Source organism: Notechis scutatus, chromosome 2, assembly GCF_049901735.1.
Source record: "Notechis scutatus isolate UNSWTSFEM ecotype Mainland chromosome 2, rNotScu1.2, whole genome shotgun sequence".
Classification (NCBI taxonomy): Eukaryota; Metazoa; Chordata; class Lepidosauria; order Squamata; family Elapidae; genus Notechis; species Notechis scutatus.
The window spans coordinates 167,439,834-167,458,443 of NC_142010.1; the positions used below are offsets into that span (position 1 = coordinate 167,439,834).

At 40.3% G+C, this 18,610-nt stretch overlaps 2 protein-coding genes and 1 non-coding gene across 4 annotated transcripts in view; 1 reads left to right on the plus strand and 2 right to left on the minus strand.

Moving 5' to 3' along the window:
* NCAPD2 (non-SMC condensin I complex subunit D2) overlaps positions 1–12,699 on the minus strand; it is a 33,409-nt gene extending 20,710 nt beyond the window's left edge. The window contains 15 exon segments of the mRNA XM_026688025.2: positions 208–382; positions 795–1,004; positions 1,619–1,746; positions 2,743–2,917; positions 4,085–4,166; positions 5,982–6,116; positions 7,460–7,657; positions 8,507–8,654; positions 8,728–8,851; positions 8,995–9,122; positions 9,582–9,715; positions 10,283–10,464; positions 10,909–10,967; positions 11,413–11,488; positions 12,415–12,699. Of these exon segments, the coding sequence (XP_026543810.2) occupies positions 208–382; positions 795–1,004; positions 1,619–1,746; positions 2,743–2,917; positions 4,085–4,166; positions 5,982–6,116; positions 7,460–7,657; positions 8,507–8,654; positions 8,728–8,851; positions 8,995–9,122; positions 9,582–9,715; positions 10,283–10,464; positions 10,909–10,967; positions 11,413–11,488; positions 12,415–12,562 (2,102 nt within the window). The 5' untranslated portion in view covers positions 12,563–12,699.
* LOC113425783 (small nucleolar RNA U85) lies at positions 10,541–10,860 on the minus strand. The gene has a single exon (XR_003372623.2). It is a non-coding gene; the product is annotated as a small nucleolar RNA U85 (small nucleolar RNA).
* A 339-nt stretch (positions 12,700–13,038) lies between the features above and the next one.
* Positions 13,039–17,752, plus strand: MRPL51 (mitochondrial ribosomal protein L51). Of its 2 annotated transcripts, XM_087954046.1 has the most exons (4): positions 13,039–13,172; positions 15,248–15,446; positions 16,694–16,801; positions 17,236–17,752. In XM_087954046.1, the coding sequence occupies exons 2-4, from the start codon at positions 15,347–15,349 to the stop codon at positions 17,430–17,432; spliced, it is 405 nt and encodes a 134-aa protein (XP_087810172.1). In that variant the 5' UTR covers positions 13,039–13,172; positions 15,248–15,346; the 3' UTR covers positions 17,433–17,752. The 2 variants fall into 2 exon arrangements, with proteins under 2 accessions (XP_087810172.1, XP_026543817.1); XM_026688032.2 differs by lacking the exon at positions 13,039–13,172 and having other exon boundaries at positions 15,238–15,446.
* The last annotated feature ends 858 nt before the right edge of the window (positions 17,753–18,610 follow it).

Genomic DNA, 18,610 nt, shown 5'->3' on the forward strand with positions numbered 1-18,610 from the left:
CCACCATGTTACTAACTTAACAACGGCAGTGATTCATTCAACAACCGTGGCAAGAAAAGTCATAAAACGGGGTAAAACTCACTTAACAAATGTCTCAGTCAGCAACAGCAATTTTGGGCTCAATTGTGGTCGTAAGTCGAGGACTATCTGTATAAAATTTGTGTCCTGCCTTTCTGCTGCGATGGAGAGGAATGGGTAAAGCCACACCTTTCAGAGCCACCATTTTGATTCAGGTAGAGTCTCCTATAGGCATCCAACACGGCTTCTCTGACTCCAGGTTCCTTAGACCATATCAGGGGGAGCATGCGACGGACTCCAAACACAGCCTGAGGTACGCCAAACTGAGAAACTATAACAAAGAACTCAATAGCTTCTTGGGCCACTGAAAAGAGAGAATAGGAAGGAGAAGACTGATGGTTGCAGCTTCAATTCAGACACCAGGCCACTCTATCAAGGTTTCAGCTGTTTTTCCTTCTTAAGCTCATGTTAAATAGTGATTAATCTAAAGTTAGGCTAGCAGCTATTTAATCTACCATGGTTCTCAGATACATGGTTGTGAATTGGGGAACTAAATTCTGGTGAGTAGAATCAAGGAACTATTTTTTCCTGTGTCATGAGCTGTGGATCTAGGGCTCCCTCTAACTCTCCAAAATCGTTTCAGAAATGTTCCAAATAACTAACGCTCCAAGTTTTCGGACCTATCTTATTCCAGACATGAGGACTTAACCCAAACTTTATGGCACATGACCACATGGTAAACATAAACGAAAGAAGAGAAGCATAATTATACCTACCAGATACTGATCTTTCATACATGAGCTTAGAGACCATGCTTAAGGCTTCAGTGATTTTTGCAGAAAAGTTGTAGGCATCCTGTAAGTATTGCACCAGCATCTCTTGTTTTACTAACGCCGCTGGCAGAGGGACTTCCTCAGTTTGCTTTTCATTCCCTGTACTGTTATCATCATCTGTGGATCCTTGGACACCAACTGTAATTTTAGTATCTGCACGGCAGAAACAAGGGTTGAATACATCAAATCCCAAACTCAAGGTATGACTAACAACATAAAGGCTTATATTGCTATGAGTGAACTTTCATTCTCTATTGCAATAAAATGTGATGTTCTTAGTGTTCTCTGAATATGCTTGTTTCCTTGCAGACATTTCATTAGCCAACTAGGTAAGATCATCAAGACACACCGATAATCTGACCTAGTTGGGTAATGAAATATCTGAAAGCAAAGAATCAAGCTAAGAGCACCAAGAACTTCACAGTTCAACCCTCAGCAGTGTATCTTCTCTTTTATTATTAAAAAATAGTTTCTCTAAAGGAGCATCTAATGTGGGACGGAAGGGTTGTGCAAAATTTATCAGTCTAGGAATGTTCTTTTCTTTCAGTATTGGAAGTTTCCAAGGTAAATATTTTAAACGAGAAGTGATATGAGGCATTCCAAAAATAATGCTTGGGTCCAATAAAGGGAAAGAGGGACAATTTAGCTCTGCAAACTTCTATGCATCTTTTTTAAAAAAATTAGATTTTCCTATCCACTTCGTTCATACTGGAATCTTCTAGAATCAACCAAACAGTAAATTAACTGGAGCAGCATCAGACGATTACCAAGATATAATGTTCTCAGTACATTCAAGATAACGTTTTTCTCATCATCCTTTGTTCCTGGGCTGTTGGAGAAGGGATCCAACCCTTGGAATTGGCGCACACCTTCTCGTGTCAGACAGATGGCATTCCTATATTAGGAAATACAACACAGTAAAGTCAAACTTTATTTAGCTATTTCTTACACATTCATCTTCTTCTTCTTTTTTTTAAGTAAAAGTTTTATTAATTTTAACAACAAACAAAAAACACATAAACATAAAACATAACATAAAAACATCATCCTTCATAAATTTACAGACAGTGTATCGGTTGGTTTACCACTCCTTTTTGTGCATCCACACAAAAAGTGTAAAAGATAAAGAGGCTTCGATATTTTATAAGGTGTGGGAACAATGGTGTAACTGGATAGAACAGAGATAGATTAAAGATAGGTAGTTATTAAATATAAGTAACAGATAAAATAAGAACGTAATTATGCATAAATTAATACCTGTAAATAATGCACAAATTATCGTTATAAGATAAGCACTACAAATTGCTGTTATTGAGTGATATATTTTTATGTTTTTAATGTAATAAAAGTTCAATAAACTTTATTAAAAAAAGAAAAAAAGTGTAGTGTAACTCAAAAGTATTCACTTAATAACTATACAGGTAGCCCTTACTTAATGACTGGTCGCTTAACAACTATTTAAAGTTACAATGCACTCAATAACCTGTCCTCAAAGGTATGGCCAGCTAAGGCCTCCTTTGGGCACTTATGGCTCGCATTTATGACCAACTGCAGCATTCCATGGTCATGTGATCATGATTTGCAATTCATTTTTGCTGTTTTCCAGCAGAAAACGGGGAAAAAAAAATACCCATTCGATATGCTGGACTTGCTTAATGGCCATGCGGTCCACTTAATGACTACAGTGACTCACTTAATGACTGTCATAAAAACATTAAAAAAAAATCAATTCAGGATACTTGGGTGACCCATATAATGACCGCAATGACTTAAATTCCAACTCAAATTCCAGGCTCAGTTGTGGTGGTAAGTAGAGGGCTACATTTAACAAGCTCCAAACGCTCCGTGTTACATTCAGAGAAGCGCATCCATCTCCCAGGAGTTTACTCACTTGTAATTGGATTTCCTCAACAGCTGGACAATATCGTTGATTAGCTGTGCTGGGTCCCTTGTCCCAAGGCCATGTTCCTCTTCTTCCCACTGCTCTGAATCTAGACAATTCTTCAGAGTGGCCTGGAGCTCTGGTTGCATTGCTTCCCATTCTTCCTCAGGGGAAATCACGGCCTCTGTGAGGTGAATGGAAGGATCAGCTACAGTTTCCCATTCCTACTGTGATTGTTAATACTTACAAATGAATACTGGAGCATCAAGAAACATGGTATTCAAACTATCCCTATTTAACTGCTTCCAGGCTAAAACATCTGGTCCCTAAAGCTATCTGTTCACTGAGACAAACTGATTACCATGAAATACAGGTGCTAAGTAGTCCTGAGAGAGCAAAGAGGAAGAACATAGGATAGTGAGGCATAAGGACTGGTGGTCCAAGCATGGCTATGAGGCATCCTTTTAGATATAGTAGCTCTTGGAGATAGAACTACAGGAGGTTGAGCTATCATGAGTCCTATTAACAGATTAATAGAGTTCGAAGGGACCTTGTAGGTCTTCTAGTCCGGGGTCGCCAACCTTTTAGACCTCAAGGACCACCAAACTCATAATTTTAAATCCCGCAGACCAGAGACCCTGGGAAAATCCCCCCAAAAGTCTGCAGGAAAATTCCCCACCCTGTTTTCCTACCAATCGATCATTCTTCATTTGGGATCGCAGGATATCATCTCCAGCTCCGTTCTCAGGGGGAGAGAGAGACTTTTGGCTTCATGCAAGGAAAGCAGGAGAAGCAGCAGAAGTCTTTCTTTCTCTCCCCCAAACTCCGCCAGAAATGAGTCTTTGCTGGCGCAGCCTCTTGGAGCAGAATGCCTTGCAGGGTACCAAAGACTCATTTCTGGCGGAGTTTGGGGAGAGAAAGACTTGCTGCTTTCCTTGCGTGCAGCCAAAAGCAAAAGAAGAAAGAAGCAGAAAGCAGCAGCCCGGTAGGCAGGCCAGGCACGTGGGGCAAGTTCCCCCCCTGTCTGCCCTTTTCTCCCTCCCCTTACTACTTCGTGTTGTTCGCAATGCAACCTAAGCCTTGTGTTCCTGCAGATGGCACAGCCTTGTGTTCCTGAATTAATTGTTTTGGGGGTGACATTTCTCTGCAGACCACCAAAATTTTCTCACGAACCACCAATGGTCCCTGGCCCATTGCTTGGCGACCACTGTTCTAGACCAACCCCCTCCCCCAAAGCAGGAGAACCTGTTACATCTAAGTTTAACTTCACAATTCTTCTCCCCCCCTTTTAAACCAACGCCTATCCTTATCCACCTTCCCTAAAGCTATGGCACAGATGAAAGCCCATTACCAACTGGGGTCCTGGCTGTCTTCATTTCTTGGAGTTTTTGCTTCTCCTTTTCAAGAAGTTCAGTTAAGTCAGCGCAGTTCAGCTGTAAATGTGAGAGGTGTATTCGTTAATACTTCTACTTTCATATTCTCTTGAGAGCTTATTTCTTTTATCACCAAATATATTAACGTTATGGGATGACTGGTAGAAAATTCAAGGAAAAGTCAACTTTTAAAAACCCATCTTGGAAGAAAACATGGTAGCTGCCCATTCCAGAGCAGCTCATCCTGCCCCCTATATACTGAATGCAGTCAAAGGGGAAATTAAGGCACAAATCTGAGCCAAGCTCCTCTTTTTTATCAGCTGCTTAGAATGAGAAAGACCTTATTCATGAGAGAGGAAAAAGGGGGGCAGGTATCCTTATAACCATTTGTTTAATGACAGTTCAAAGCTACAATGGCACTGAAAAAGCCCAGTTCTCATGCTTACAACTGTTGTAGCATCCCCATAGTCATGTGACCAAAACCCAGACACTTGGCAACTGGCAGGTAGTTATGCATGTGGTCACCATTTGCAACCTTCCCAATTGGCTTCTGACAAGCAAAACCAATGGGGAAAGCCAGACTTGCTTAACAACCACGGTTCACAGTGATTTGCTTAACGGCGACGCAAAAGGTCGTAAATCTCGGGTGTGACCCACTTAATGACCTTGCTTAGCAAAGAAAAAGTTGGGCTAACTGTATTATTAGAGCCTTGGTGGCACAGTGGTTAGAGTGCAGTACTGTCAGCCTTCAAGATCTACTGCTTTGCATCTTTTCTACTGCCTTGCATCTTTTGGCTGCCATAAGTAACGGGGGGGGGGGGAATATGGTCTGGGAAGAGAGCTGGAGGTGTTACATTCTTGTGTTGTGTAAATGAGGAGTGGGGCGGGGAGTATAAATTCCTGCTTTTAGGTTTCTATTTCTCGCTTAGCTTTCTTTTCTCTGCGCAGCTGCAAACCTTTATCAAAATATGCCAAGGTCAACGGACAGAGGTCTCATCACCACCTGAAGATGTCCACATGATCATATTCAGAACTTTTAATTGGAAGAATCTTTTGAACTATGGGGGGTGGGAACAACTTCATCACTTTGTATATGTGATCTGCGCGCCTAAATTCTCAGATTCAGAATCCTATTTGATGCTACCACTTCATTTTTCAGTAAAAGAATTCTTTTCTCTAATTTATGGAGTCTAAGTATTTCTTTCTTGGATTTTGAATGGAGCACCGGCTGACAGTACTGCAAGCTGCTACTACTGCAATTTGGCAGATCGATTCTCATCAGGCTCAAGGTTGACTCAGCCCTTCCATCCTTCCGAGGTGGGTAAAATGAGGACCCAAATTGTTGGGGCAATATGCTGACTCTGTAAACCGGTTAGAGAGGGCTGTAAAGCACTATAAAGCGGTATATAAGTCTAAGTGCTATTGCTATTATGGTGGAACAAAATGTCTCGATTGATGGCATGATGACTGTGGGGGAATTGCCAGCTAGGCTGGAGGGAGAGGTCAAGCAAGGGCTTGGAGCTGCCATAAGCATGACCTTCCCTCAGAATCTATGAAGCCTTATCTGGTTATTCTCAGGGGGAGGCAAGCAGTCTGATGAGATTCTTATCACATAGATGACAAACAATAAAGTTTCAGCCTGAGGCTTTTCACAAGTGGTTCTGGTTGCTTGTGCCTGGCAATGACCCTTTTACTGATGTTTTGTTTTTGTTCTATGCTACATTCTGCTTTTCTGTATTCAATATATTTTGGGCTATACTTTTTTTTTTTTTTAAAGCAAACGAGATGAGCAATAACCCATTTGCAGAATAGGTGAGGAGTAATGAAAAATACTGCAGTTAAACATTTGCCAAGAAATAGATTTATAAAGCTTACCTTACAAGAGAAAGGATTGTTGGAAAGGAAGGCAGAGAGCAGTTGGATAGCATTCTTAACCACTGTTACTGCTTTGTCCTGTAGCCGATCCACAGCAAGGCACACAACTGCTTGGAATCTAGTTAAGGGCAGAGCCTACAGCAAAAAGAGAAGCTATTTCATACACTGACACAATCATGATAGTAAGGACGTATTTCTTCTGCAGTACCAGTATTCCTTCCTAACAAGTTCTCAACTCTGCTCAGACATTGGCTGTGCTAAATATTTTCTTCCATCTGGAGATATATGGAAGACTTAGATATACAGTGCAAACTTTCATTTTCCCTAGCAGCGTGATTGGCTTTGCCAGAGAAAAATATGGAAGGAACAGTTTTAACATATTTTCACTGCTAGATAATAACTGTTAGGTAGCAAGTAGCAAGTGAAACTACCCTGTTATCCTTATATGAATTGCTCACAAAGTATGAACATACTGGATACAGAGAAAATGGAAGGCAAGCAGTCCCAAGAAAGCTACAAAAAGCTTTTCAATATCACATTGTTATAATTTACAAAAAGGTAATAGTGTTTTGGAATGTTTCTGACATCAGGTAAGAGGAGCAAAACCAGTGCTATCCTCCCTGGGAGCTGGAACTTCCAAAAATAATTCTGCAACAGGCCCCTTGATGCCAGAAAATGGGTGTGTTTACTCAGAAGTAAGTCTCAACTGTTCCACTAGAGCTTTTGCATAAACATGAAAAGGTCTCCATCCCAGGATTACACTCACTGAAGGCTGAAAAGTACACCTTACTTGCATAACAGTGATGTTACATGTGCCAACACTGCTGGACCAACTGTAGCCTCCAAATATTCTTCAATGGTAGCCCCATGTAGAGCACATTGCAATAATCAGGAGCAGGAATATATGTAGTTCTTGTTGTTTTCACCACTACAAATTTTACTATTTTAACTAGTTCTTAAATGTTAACTCTTATTCTTCAGATACTGCATTGTATACTTTATATTTTAGGCTGATGATGTATTTTTGGGGGCAAACAGTTGCATTTGCAAGTCGTTCGTAGCATCTTAGTTACCCTAATGAAGTTCAAAAAGTATTTGTTGGCAAACAACTATCCCAAATGGGAGGAGGGCTTATTTATTGATAATTTATTTAGAAAATTTATACAGCCTCTACTCGCTCTCAGTGACTCTAGGCGGTTTACAAGCAGTAAAAAAAGTATAGAAAAAAAATACCCCCCCCAACAAGTGAGGAATTAGCCTTGCCTCCCTATGTAAATAGAAGAGGCAAGGTCTGACACTCCCCAGCTCCACCCCCTACCTTTGAATGTCATATAGCTTTATCTGGTCTTTCCCAGGGGAAAGCTACCAATCTGGGGAGATTCTTACAACTATACGAAGAGAACAATAAAGTAGCTAGTTTGAACTCTACAAGTGTGGGTCTGTGGTTGTTTGCTCCTGATATTTTCTTCAAAACTCACTTTCTGTTGCACAATTCGGGTAAAGAGCTGAAGCGCACGACTGCGCACAAAGCTACTGATATCACACGTGTGCGCCTGCAAAGTATCCAAGAACTGATCCCTTGTATTTCTGGCAGCTTCCTCCAGTTGTTCTCCATTCAGCACTTGCAACAGCATCTCTGCCATAGCAGCCAAAATGGCATTACGCATTCCATAACTCTGCAGAATTAGAACATGGTTCAGATTATGACAACTGGGCTGGCCATTTCCAAAACTTGCAAACTAGACGATATGCTCAGAAAGCCAAAATCCCAAAGAAGCTTTAAATTTGGAACAGACTTAATTGATTCATCTATGTAAGAATTTCAGGCCCAAAGCTCTTTACACAACAGTAGCTCTCTGCTAGACTGGACTTACTGATAATGAATTGCCAAGTGCTACAGAGAAAAGGCAATGAAAAGTAAAAATTTACCGATGCTGAGCTTTTGGCGAGCCAAATATATACTTGCAATAATTGCTTCTGGGCCTGGCAGACTTTAATGCCACTGTTGTTCCACATGCAGCATCACTTCAGTAGACTTGTATCTTGATTTAAGTTATGTTTACTCAAAAACAGGTTCTAGAGTTCGACATTGCAAGCAAGAGACTTGCAATCAAATATATCATTGAAACTTTCAGGCTTTTTCTCACAAGTTATCAGGTAGAAGTATCCACCTGAGAAGCCAAGCAGGATTACAAGGGAAAAAGCAGAAATCCGAGTGCTTATTCAACTTGGAAGAGAGGACAAGTGATGGTTCTGAAGATACAAGAGAGCCCAAAGACAAAATCAGTTGTAAAAGCTTGAGTTAACAAACACGTGAAGGATTCAGGGTTTTTTTTTAAAAAAAGGAAAGCACCGGGTTCAGTCATTACACATTCCATAACTCTGCAGAATTAGAACATGGTTCAGAATGACACCTGGGCTAGCCATTAAGCTTTTTTCAAGATCTTCACAGCCAATAAAAATAGAATGTTATTTATTTTATTCTCATATACTTTCTATACGGAAAATACAGTCTGTGAAACAACCTCTCCATCCAGGTGATGCAACAGGACACTCATGTTGGACAGAACAATAGCTGGGGTTCGTTCAGTGAGTTCTGTCAAGAAGGCAGCATAGCTCTTCGTCCCAGAAGCCTCTCGAGCCAGTTCTTGGGGGCATTTCTGTCCAATTTCCCTGAACAATGAATGAACAGTCAGTGATCGATGCTGCGGAGAATTGTAAGGAAGACAGAAGGAACCTCTCTCACCTTAGTATCTCCCCCACAATACTCTTCATACCATAGTCCTTGATCCACACAGTTACAGCCTCCACAAATACTGAAGCTACATGTTCAAAGTGCTGAAGCATCTGGGTGACTTTCAGAGTGGCACCTGTCAAAGAGAACTGTGGTAAGAGAAGACCTTCTTCCGTAACGGGAGAAATTAGGATGGCTCAGATTAGCCATTTAGGGCTCAGAAATTAGACCTATTTCAGTATCTGGCCTGCCCAAGCTAAAAGAATGGAATAGACTTACTGAGCATATGGTCATATCGAGATAGAGCAACACCTAGTAGGTGAATCACTGTGTCTCTTGTGGGCCGATGCTTCTGGTGGCTAATGGTGGGATTTTCCAGGATACGGTAGCAACAGCCAGTTAGCAAACTGAAAAGAAAGTCAAAACAGGAGTTAGAGCAAAAGGGTATCGCAATGCAATATTTTATGTACTACCATCTTATCACAGTGGCGCAGTGGCTCAAAAGGCTCCAGAGAAGGTCTATGCTCCAGCGGTTTGAGTCCTATTATTGCATGATGGAGTGAGTTCCTGCCAACCTAACAGTTTGAAAGCATGTAAATGCAAGTAGATAAACAAGTATGTCTTTGGACAGTGCTGGCTCAATGGCCTAGAAACGGAGATGAGCACTGCCCCCTAAAATTGGCTACGACTAGCAGAGCAAGGACTCCTTTTATCTTTTACAATCCTATGAAGATGTACTTAGCACTTAAAAATAAAGCAACGTTTACTTTCCGGCTCACATGAATCATACCATTTTCTTCTCTTCCTATCTGATTGACCCTTCACTTTCCTCCAGCCCAAAGAAGCTTTCCATTCCATTTCTATACCTTACAAACTCTTCTTCCACTACCAAGCCATTCCAAAGCTGATGAAGATCCAACTGAAGTAATTGTGTGAGCAGTTGTATAATTGACTGCCTTTCTTCCTCCCAAGCAAAGCCTTTAGTATGGCTTTTCTTGTTCTGCAAAACAAATCCAGAACATCAATTCAAGAGAAGACATGCATCAAAAGCTTATGTACGTGAAGGTCATGTTCAGAAATTACATTAGTTGCCTCTGTTGATTTCAGCTCTGGACGTGTCCAAATTTGCTTATGTTAAATATTTACACTTTCTCAACTGATTGCCTGTAGATTCTTCCTGTAAGGCACAGCCTATTCAAAGGTTGAATAGACGAGCTGCCAATATTTGGGATAGCAAAATAAGAATGGAATATTTCACACTTCCATTCCCACAATGTAATATAGGTTATATATTAGAATTACTAAGAACATAAAAACTAACACAAACTAATAAAGAGCTAAGAGAGTGCAGAAAAAAAGAAGCTTTTGATTATCTTTTACTCTCTGAATACAAAATTATATTTTAAAAGATCACATAAATTTCAATATGGTACATAACATATCCTCTAACTGGCATATCCTCTAACTCAAGAGAAGACTAAAATGAATCAGATTTCAGGGCAACAGGTTAAAGAGGAAAAAGCTGCCCAGAAGTAAATATCTAGCAAATAAGATACCAGCCACCTACCTTCCCCTTGGATTCCAATCCCACTAGATTGGTCTTGCCAGATTCTGTTTCAAACGCCTCCACTAGCCGTACTAGTATATAGCAATTCATCTTTAGAGCATTAAGATGGAGAACCCGAAGAGAAGATCTGAGGTCTGAATCATTCAGGATGGTTGTCAGGGCATTGGATTGACTAGTCACAACTAAAAGGAGAAGTGAGAAGGTACCATCTTCAGACAGGCTCTCAATAGATATTTGTTCTAAATGTGATTTCAGGACAGCTTTCAGATTACCAAAGACTTGTGCTCATAGTATCCTATCAGCATAACTCTGGAGCACCCAGCAACCCATTACCCAGGCACACTATGCTTATCCTGTATCCACCCCTCTGACCACCTCCTGCAATACTATGCAAATGATGGATCTCTCATTCCAAAAAGATGGAAGACAGAAGGAATGGGATGTCCTGTTGGTCTGCCCTTACAGTGAACACACATTACTCTGCATTGACCACCAAGATTACAGATCATTATGAAAGGAACAGGCTGAGGGAACAACCTGCCAATGAGGTCACATTTGCCTTGTTATCATCATTTAGCTGCAATAAAGAACTTGTATTTTCTATAGTATTAAGAGAACGTATTCACCTTTCACCATCAGTTCTAGGGCATCTTCCTTAACAGCCTTATCTACAGTCCTGAAGTAGCTGCAAAGCATGAATATTAAGTTAAAACACAAACATTTTTTTCAAAGCATCCCATGTATTCTTATTCATCTAAAGTTATCATTGTACATTGTTCAGCTTGTATTAATTTTGGAAATAGAACTTCTGGGAACATTTAAGAAATTTCCTATAACACATATACAATGTCCAAAGCTCAGCTACAAATTGTTTACATCAAACATAATTATTTTCAGTCTCAACCCCTTCTCTCTGCCATTTAACAATGTGGGTACAGGAAATTAAATGGCTTCTTTAGCAAAATGACTAATTAAGACACAAAGCATTCTCCAGTCATTTTCTGTTTTTTTTACATGTTTACTTCTTTTAGTGCTGTTACCACAGTTATGAACAAGGCTTCTTATGATGTACTCTCAATCCTCAGATTAAAGCTCCCTCTAACAATACCAGTAGTAACGTGCAGACTCACTGTAGAATACTGAAAAGGGTATCAAAATGCTGCAGGATAGCAAGTGCTCCTTGTGTACAGAATGTTGTCTGAAATACTGCAAAAAGAAAGACCATGTGTGAGAAATGCCAACTCCAGATCAATTAGCAGAAGATAGCTTTGAAACTATTTTCAGATAAACTTTTGGTACTCAGAATTCTTGAATTTAGACATCAAATTGCAATTAGTGAACCATGATTTTATTAATCCAGATCTTGTATGCCTAATTCTCACTTAGAAAAATTTACTAGAACTGCTGCTTAATCAGTTTATACACTGCTGCGGTGTATGCAGTTACATTAAAAGAAAAATAAATCATAACAACTTAAAAAAACCTGCTTCATCATTGCATGCTTTTGACAATTATTAAACCTTAGCTTATATCTTTGAGGAGCTTGACGAGATTACGGTCTTTTCAATTTTCTGGAAAGCATGTCTTGTGGAACTGTTTTGTTATGCTTAGTTCCCATACATTCTGAAGCAGATTACAAATGCACTACATAACCAGAGTAATAAAATGCTGTTACATAATTTCAAAAAAGGTTAAAAAAAAACATCCTAAAAGTGTGCTATTTATTATGTAACCCAAGGGTCTTCAAACTTGGCAAGTTTAAGACTTGTGGACTTCAACTCCCAGAATTCCCGAGCTAACATGACTGGAGGAGGAATTCTGGGAGTTGAAGTCCACAAGTCTAAAAGCTGTCAAATTTGAAGACCCCTGAATTATAACCATTAACTGCACCACCATCTAAATAGCTGGTACTGGATGTCTGAAATAATTATACCTCCTACTTAATTACTTCGGGATACCCAATAGCACCGCCTAGAATTCACTATTTAATCGGGGCTGCCTCGGGCGCTGCTTTGATGGGAAGGCACGACTCACATTAATTACTCGTCTTCCTCCTTCCCATTTCCCGGACTTGCACACCAACACGAGGAATCTCCAGGGGACCATTCCCGCTTCCCGCTTCCCCCACCAACCTGCCAGCTGTCCCGGGAGCTGTCTGAGGGGCAGCACTTCCTGCACCACGTACTGCAGAGACCCCGCGCTGCGAAGCAAGTCGGTCGGAGACAGAGGCAAGTGGAACTCCCACGAGGGAGGCGAAAGCGAAGTCGGATCAGCCATCATCCCCCTCCCGATCCGTAGCCTGATGGGAGGCAGATCGAGCCTCAAACGCCCGCACTCCGAAGCTCGGCGCCGGGTAGAATTCAGAGCATCTTAGATTTTGGAACGCAGGACCGGCGGGCCCAACCTCTGGTGGGGTCGGTTCGGCGGCAGAACCGAGGGGGGAGGGTGCAAATCAAACTTGGCCTGCACCACTCGCGCGCACTTGCAGACCAATAGGGGAAGGAAAAATGACGCGCCAGAAATTCGAATAATGTCCTCCCGCCCAACCAGGTTGTTCTTTGAAAGCTCGGCAGCCAATCGCTTTAAAGGTCGATCGTTCTCTCGTGGTCCGCAATCAAGTCCAGCAAGGACAGGCGCGCTTCAGAAGGCGAAGAGCTATGAAAAAGTGTAGAGTTACATTTGTACTGAAGACCGAATTTTTTTACAGTACATTGTATTTTTATTTTTATTTCTTTGGGTACAAAGTGAAAGCTCCCATCTTAAAAAACAATATCAAGATACTGTCTGAAATAAAGTGCTTAAGTGCTTCATTTGCTTTGTAACCTGACAAAACCGCTACCGAAATAATTTTAAATGCTCTCAATAGATACAATGTCATTTATTTCTTAAGGTAAGTGATGACGCTGGAAGTCACAGTAGTTCGAGATAAGCTTGTCAATTACTTCAACTAGTACAGTACAACTCTTACACTGCAAAAACATATGGACGACACAACTCGACCAGGGCAAAGCAATAGACGCAATCTACATAGACTTCTGTAAAGCCTTTGATTCAGTAGTACACGACAAACTACTCCTAAAAATAAAATCCTATGGTATCTCTGGACAACTGAATAACTGGATAGAAGCATTCCTGGCAAACAGACAACAAATGGTCAAAATTGGGAGCGTCCTATCAAACTCTGTACCTGTCAATAGTGGTGTCCCCCAAGGCAGTGTTCTAGGACCAACTCTCTTCATACTCTACATAAATGACCTCTGTGATCATATTAAGAGCAATTGCGTTCTTTTCGCTGATGATGTAAAGCTGTTCAATACCACAGACAATACTGCTACCCTACAAAAAGATCTCAACTATGTATCAGAATGGTCAAACAAATGGCAACTTCAAATCTCAACAAATAAATGCTCTGTCTTACATATTGGCAAAAAAAATCAGAAAATAAAATACAAGCTGAATAGTCAAGATCTTGTTGATGACCCAAGCTCTGTAAAGGACCTTGGAATACTCACCTCTAATGATCTAAGTGCTAGAGCCCACTGCAACTACATAGCCAAAAAGGCATTAAGAGTTGTTAACCTAATCCTCACGTAGCTTTTTCTCTGGTAATATCACACTACTAACCAGAGCATACAAAACATTTGCTAGACCAATACTCGAATACAGTTCATCAGTCTGGAACCCACATTACATATCTGATATTAGCACAATTGAGAAAGTCCAGAAATATTTCACAAGAAGAGTTCTCCACTCCTCCACTCGTTGTAGAATACCTTATGCCACCAGACTTGAAATTCTAGAACTAGAAAACCTTGAATTACACCGTCTTCGGTCTGATTTAAGCATGGTATATAAAATCATACATTGCAATGTCCTACCTGTCAATGAATACTTCAGCTTCAACCATAACAACACAAGAGCACACAATAGATACAAACTCAATGTTAACCGCACCAAACTTGATTGCAGGAAATATGACTTCAGCAATAGAGTGGTCAATGTCTGGAATACTCTACCCGACTCTGTAGTTTCTTCCCCAAACCCCAAAAACTTTAACCTTAGACTGTTTACTATTGACCTCACCCCTTTCCTAAGAGGTCTGTAGGGGGCATGCATAAGCGCACCAACGTGCCTACCGTCCCTGCCCTATTGTTTCTCTTATTCTTCTTTTATTTTTCTTATATGTACCCATTTCATGTATTCACAACTATGTATACACTTATGCTTATTATCTTGTAAACAATTGGCAAATCAAATAAATAAATAAATAAATAAATAAACTCTGCAATTGCTGGGAATGGAATTTCCAAATGGCAAGTAGTTGTATTCTCAGTGCATGAAATGGTCAGTTGCATTTGAATGGGTGAAACATCTATATACATTTTAAAAGTAAACTTTATAGCATGGTAACTTCCATGGTAGATAAACTTTTCCTTCTAAGTGAACGAACATAATTACACTTAGCTCCTTATTTTTCTCCATGGATCTCTGCAGGCAGTGCTCAATGTCTGCCTTGGATGAAATAATAAATTATTCCAGCTTGAACCGGGTAATCACTTTAATTAGAACAGTGAAGAATCTTGTTTCACATGGAAGATTTAGTTCAGTATTTTTAAAATTTGGGAACTTCAAGACGCGTACATTTCAACTCCCAGAATTCCCTAGCCAGCCATGAAGAGCAGAGTCTCTCTGTTTAAAGTTCCCAAGTTTAAAAATCACTGATTTATTGATGCAGCCCCTATCCGTGGAGCAAAACCCTGAGAAACTAACTGCTGTTGGGGGAGAAGGAAAAGAGGGGAATGAATAAAAAAAGAATCGGCTACAATGATGTATTTAATAAAACGGTGTACAAAAATGCAAGGCAGCCATTCTTGTCTTGAGGACCTGATCGACACGTCTAACTTCCATTGTTTTTATCTCTATGGTTGTGATTTTCCTCCTTCCTCTCCGCCTGCGGATCGAAAGCTGCGAGGCGCGGGGTGTTCTGGGAAGCTTCTGAAGTGGCTGCCTTGCGTGGAGCCTTTGCGTTGCCCTCTCTTAGCCGAAGAGTCAGGCCGAAGTTCAATGGAAGCGGCGTGGCGGCTGATAACGACCCCGCCGCGCTTATGGACGAGCAGCAGCAGCAGCCTTCTCGTCTCTACAGCTCGTCGGCTGTTCAGTACAAGTGGGTGGAAGGACCCGGTGGCTGTCGTGTGGGCGACGTAGCGTCCTGAACCCTGCCTTGGCGCTTCGACTGGCGCGATAAACCTCGGCCCCCGGTTCTTTTTGTCTACTACAGAGGTCTCCAAACTTGGCAACTTTAAGACTTGTGGACTTCAACTCCCAGAATTCTCCAGCCAGCTATGCTGGGAGTTGAAGTCCACAAGTCTTAAAGTTGCCAAGTTTGGGGACCCCTGGTTTACTATCTCGAGCATGCATTAATTATAACGCCTTCCCCTTCTTTTTCAGAGGCAGCGAGAAGGGGACAAGGTAGAAGGGGAGCTTTTAGGGTGGTTGGGTGGGATTTCATACATTACAGGTATTGCAGTCTGTTCTAAATATTGAATTCCTTCAGGCGCGTGCACACACACACACTCACGAATGAACGTTAAGATTGCACTTAAAATAATCATTGACACTGAAATTCAAGTGACCCATGTGGCTAACAGTCCTTATTTCCAGCTTCAGTTAATATAGGAGTTCTGAATAGGACTGCCTTTAGTTCATAAACTGTTACCTTGTACAGTATTGTGCTTGGCCACTTGATCCAGAGGTTGTTTAGTTGCAGTCTTCTTTGTAACTAATCTTGAAGTACAGGTAGTCTTCAACTTATGACCATTCACGTTTACAGTTACACTGACAAAAATGTGTTTTACAGCTAGTTCTTGCACTTAGGATTGTTGCAGCGTGGTCACATGTGAAAATTCAGACACTTGTCCACCAGTGTGTATTTATGATGGTTGTTGTCTTCCAGAGTCACATGATTACCACTTGCAACTTTTCCAGCCAAGTTCCAATGGGGAAAGCCAGATTTAATTAGAACAGTGTTATTCACTTAATAACTAGAATCAAAATATCATGAAAATGGGTGAGACTCACTTAACAACTGCCTCACTTAGAGCCAGAAGTTCTGCCCCAATTCTGGTCATAAACTGAGGACTACCTGTACTACATTTATGATGGTTGACTAGATATTCTTTGTAAATACAGTAACTAGTGGTTTAAGGACCAGTAAATTTAGTTTCTAAAGCTGTCCAGTGATATTGTACCATTAGAAGGTTTTAAAAGAAATGATTTAACTTTATATTTTACATAAACATTGGTTTGTAAATATGCTGTATAAAAGCTCCAACTGATTTGTCATAATAAGATTTTCAAAAGCAATCTTTAAAGTGACATTGACTATTTTTCCCCCTTCTTTGTTTAAATTAGAAGTCCCTGGCTCATTTCTGGTGAAAGAGCCTCCTCCTCCAAAAGTGGTTGACAGATGGAATGAGAAACGAGCACTCTTTGGTGTCTATGATAATATTGGAATTCTGGGTAAATATTACTTTACAGTAGATTATCACTAACAGCAACCTGTCTTCCAATAGCAGCATGTATAGGAGAGATGCATGCAGTCTATCATCCCTCAAGTTCCCTGCAAACTTTTTTAGTGATTCTGGCAGGTGTTTAATAGATCTTTCTGTTTTTCTCTCCCCTTTCCCCCAATCTTGGCAGAAGGAAATTGTCATGGAAGTTCCTAATCTGAGAAAAGCTCTGTGATTGATTTTGAGAAGAAAATTGAAGAGAAAGACATTTTTATTTGCTTAACATTCAGATGGCTACTTTATTTAGAAAGGGAATGTCTTTTGAATTGAAGTTGGTAGTACTCTATGATTAAAAAAAAGGGGGGGCAATTACTGAAGAAACTTCCTTTTTCAAAATTGAAGTAATAGAATTCTAAAATATATCTATTGTGTTCTTCTTCTTAGGGGATTTCAAGGCCCACCCCAAAAACCTGATTGTGGGGCCGGTATGGCTACGTGGATGGAGGGGAAATGAGCTGCAGAGATGCATTCGCAGAAAGAAGATGGTGGGTGACCGAATGTTTGTTGACGATTACCATAATCTGAATAAGAGGATTAAATTCTTGTACAAGCGATATAATCGCTATAAACTGTATCGCTAAGAGAAGTTCTCCGTAACATTTATCCCCAAACATTGTGGATTACTGGACAATATTTATTAGTGGCTCTAATGCTCAGAAACTGATGGTTTTGTGAAGCCATCCAACATCATCCTTGTTGTGTTCCATCTTTTGAATTATTTTCTATTTCAAGTTATTTTTCTTTCACTTAATTGAAATACTTCAGTGCTCCGATATGTCATTTCTTAGAAGTATCTTTCAAGCAATTTTGATTTCACATGTACTTTAGAATTAGTTACATTATATGGTTATTTGCCAACCTGGCTAACGTATAATTGCAAATAATAAATTTCATCGTTTTATATTGTATTGCCGCTTTGTATCTAACCATTTATTTTTTTCCATACTGGTTTATGTAGAATGCCCACAACCCATATTTTTAGGAGTTTTAGTATAGTATTTGTTTCTTTTTATGAGATTGACTTCCAATTTTTGGGGTCTATTTCAGTGAAATTGAAATACAAATGGTCTTCAACATGACACAAGTAGATACCTTGTACGAATTTTTCACACAGTCTCTTCTGCTTTTTATTTAAAAAGATTTTCATTACCTCAGTTATGAGGTGCTAGTGTGCTGAAAACCAGAATGGCAGATAGTAGGTAGGTTTTAAAGTTGTTTGGATGCTTAGTTTTCTGGGGTGGGGGCAGTAGTGATATTCAATTTTTTTTTTACTACCAGTTCTATGGGCGTGGCTTGTTGGGTGTGGCAGGGGAAGGATACTGTAAAAACTCCAGTCAGAGGTGGTATTTGCTGGTTCTCCAAACTACTCAAAATTTCCGCTACCAGTTCTCCAGAACTGGTCAGAACCTGCTGAATATCACCTCTGGGTGGGGAGAGTAGAAAGAGAGTCAAAGTGAATAAGAGATGACAACAAAACTCTTCCAAGAAACAGATTAGGAGAAGCAGGATTAATCAGATCAGATCCATTTTTCATAGGATTTGAAGAAATAAAAGAGTCAAAGTGGGTGTCTCATGCTTAAGGCACTCATATTCTTCTTTAAAACTTAACCAGTTCCAACAAAATGTATTCCCTATTTGGCCTTCACTCACTATAGTGACAATATACTATCAACTATATTTCCAATGGTCTTCAGTTCCTTCCCAAAAATATTTTAAAAGTAAATGTGAGCCCTGTGACTCTTAAAGATTGGCAACTCCC